The 690-nt window shown below is 76.2% G+C and overlaps 1 protein-coding gene across 1 annotated transcript in view; it reads right to left on the reverse strand.

Annotated features, from left to right (window-relative positions):
* The window catches only part of AURANDRAFT_68963 (expressed protein), a gene marked incomplete at both ends in the record, with an annotated part of 6,148 nt that extends 5,586 nt beyond the window's left edge, over window positions 1–562 (reverse strand). The window contains one exon of the mRNA XM_009044703.1: window positions 215–562. Within this exon, the coding sequence (XP_009042951.1) occupies window positions 215–562 (348 nt within the window). The remainder of the gene's footprint in view (window positions 1–214) is intronic.
* Window positions 563–690: the final 128 nt, after the last annotated feature.

Here is a 690-nt window from a genome sequence, read left to right on the forward strand (position 1 = left end):
CGACGGGCAGCCCGCTCGCGTTCGAGCGCCTCAAACCCGCTTGTTGAGTTCGGCAACATGAATTCAAGTTCTTGACCATGTTCTTGACATTCGAGGGCTAGAAGCCACGCGGCCGCACGCTCACCAGAGACAACGCCGGGATTAACAGTGGGGAAGGGGGGAGCTAGGCGCCTCAGTCGAGCCTCGCGGAGAGCGCGCGGTAGGCCTTGGAGACGGCGATGAACGCGTCGCGCGTGCCGTGGGACTTGGACTTGTCCGGGTGGTACTTGAGGGCGAGCCGGAGCCAGGCCTTGCGCGCCGCGGCGCGGGACGCGTCGCGGCGCACGTCGAGGACGACGTAGGGGTCCGGCGAGCGCCAGTGGGGCGGCGGCGGGCCGCCCGGGGGCCGCGGCGGCGGCGGCGGCCGCGCCTTGGCCTTGAGCGTGAACTGGTAGCGGCGCGACGACGCGGCGAGGAGCCGCTCCTGCTCGCGGGCCGCCTCGGCGGCCTCGGCCTCCGTGATGGACCGGGCCTCGGCGACGCGGTGGCGCCACGCGGCGGCCGACTGGACGTCGGCCGCGGACTGCGCGGGCGTCCGCACGGGCGCGGCGGGCGGCGGCGGCGGCGGCGGCGCGGCGCGGGGCGCCGGCGCGGCGGCGCGCGGCGACCGCGGCGGCTGGCGCGGCTTGAAGGACCGGCCGCCGCCCGACG

The sequence above is a fragment of the Aureococcus anophagefferens genome (assembly GCF_000186865.1).
Source record: "Aureococcus anophagefferens unplaced genomic scaffold AURANscaffold_721, whole genome shotgun sequence".
Lineage (NCBI taxonomy): Eukaryota > Pelagophyceae > Pelagomonadales > Pelagomonadaceae > Aureococcus > Aureococcus anophagefferens.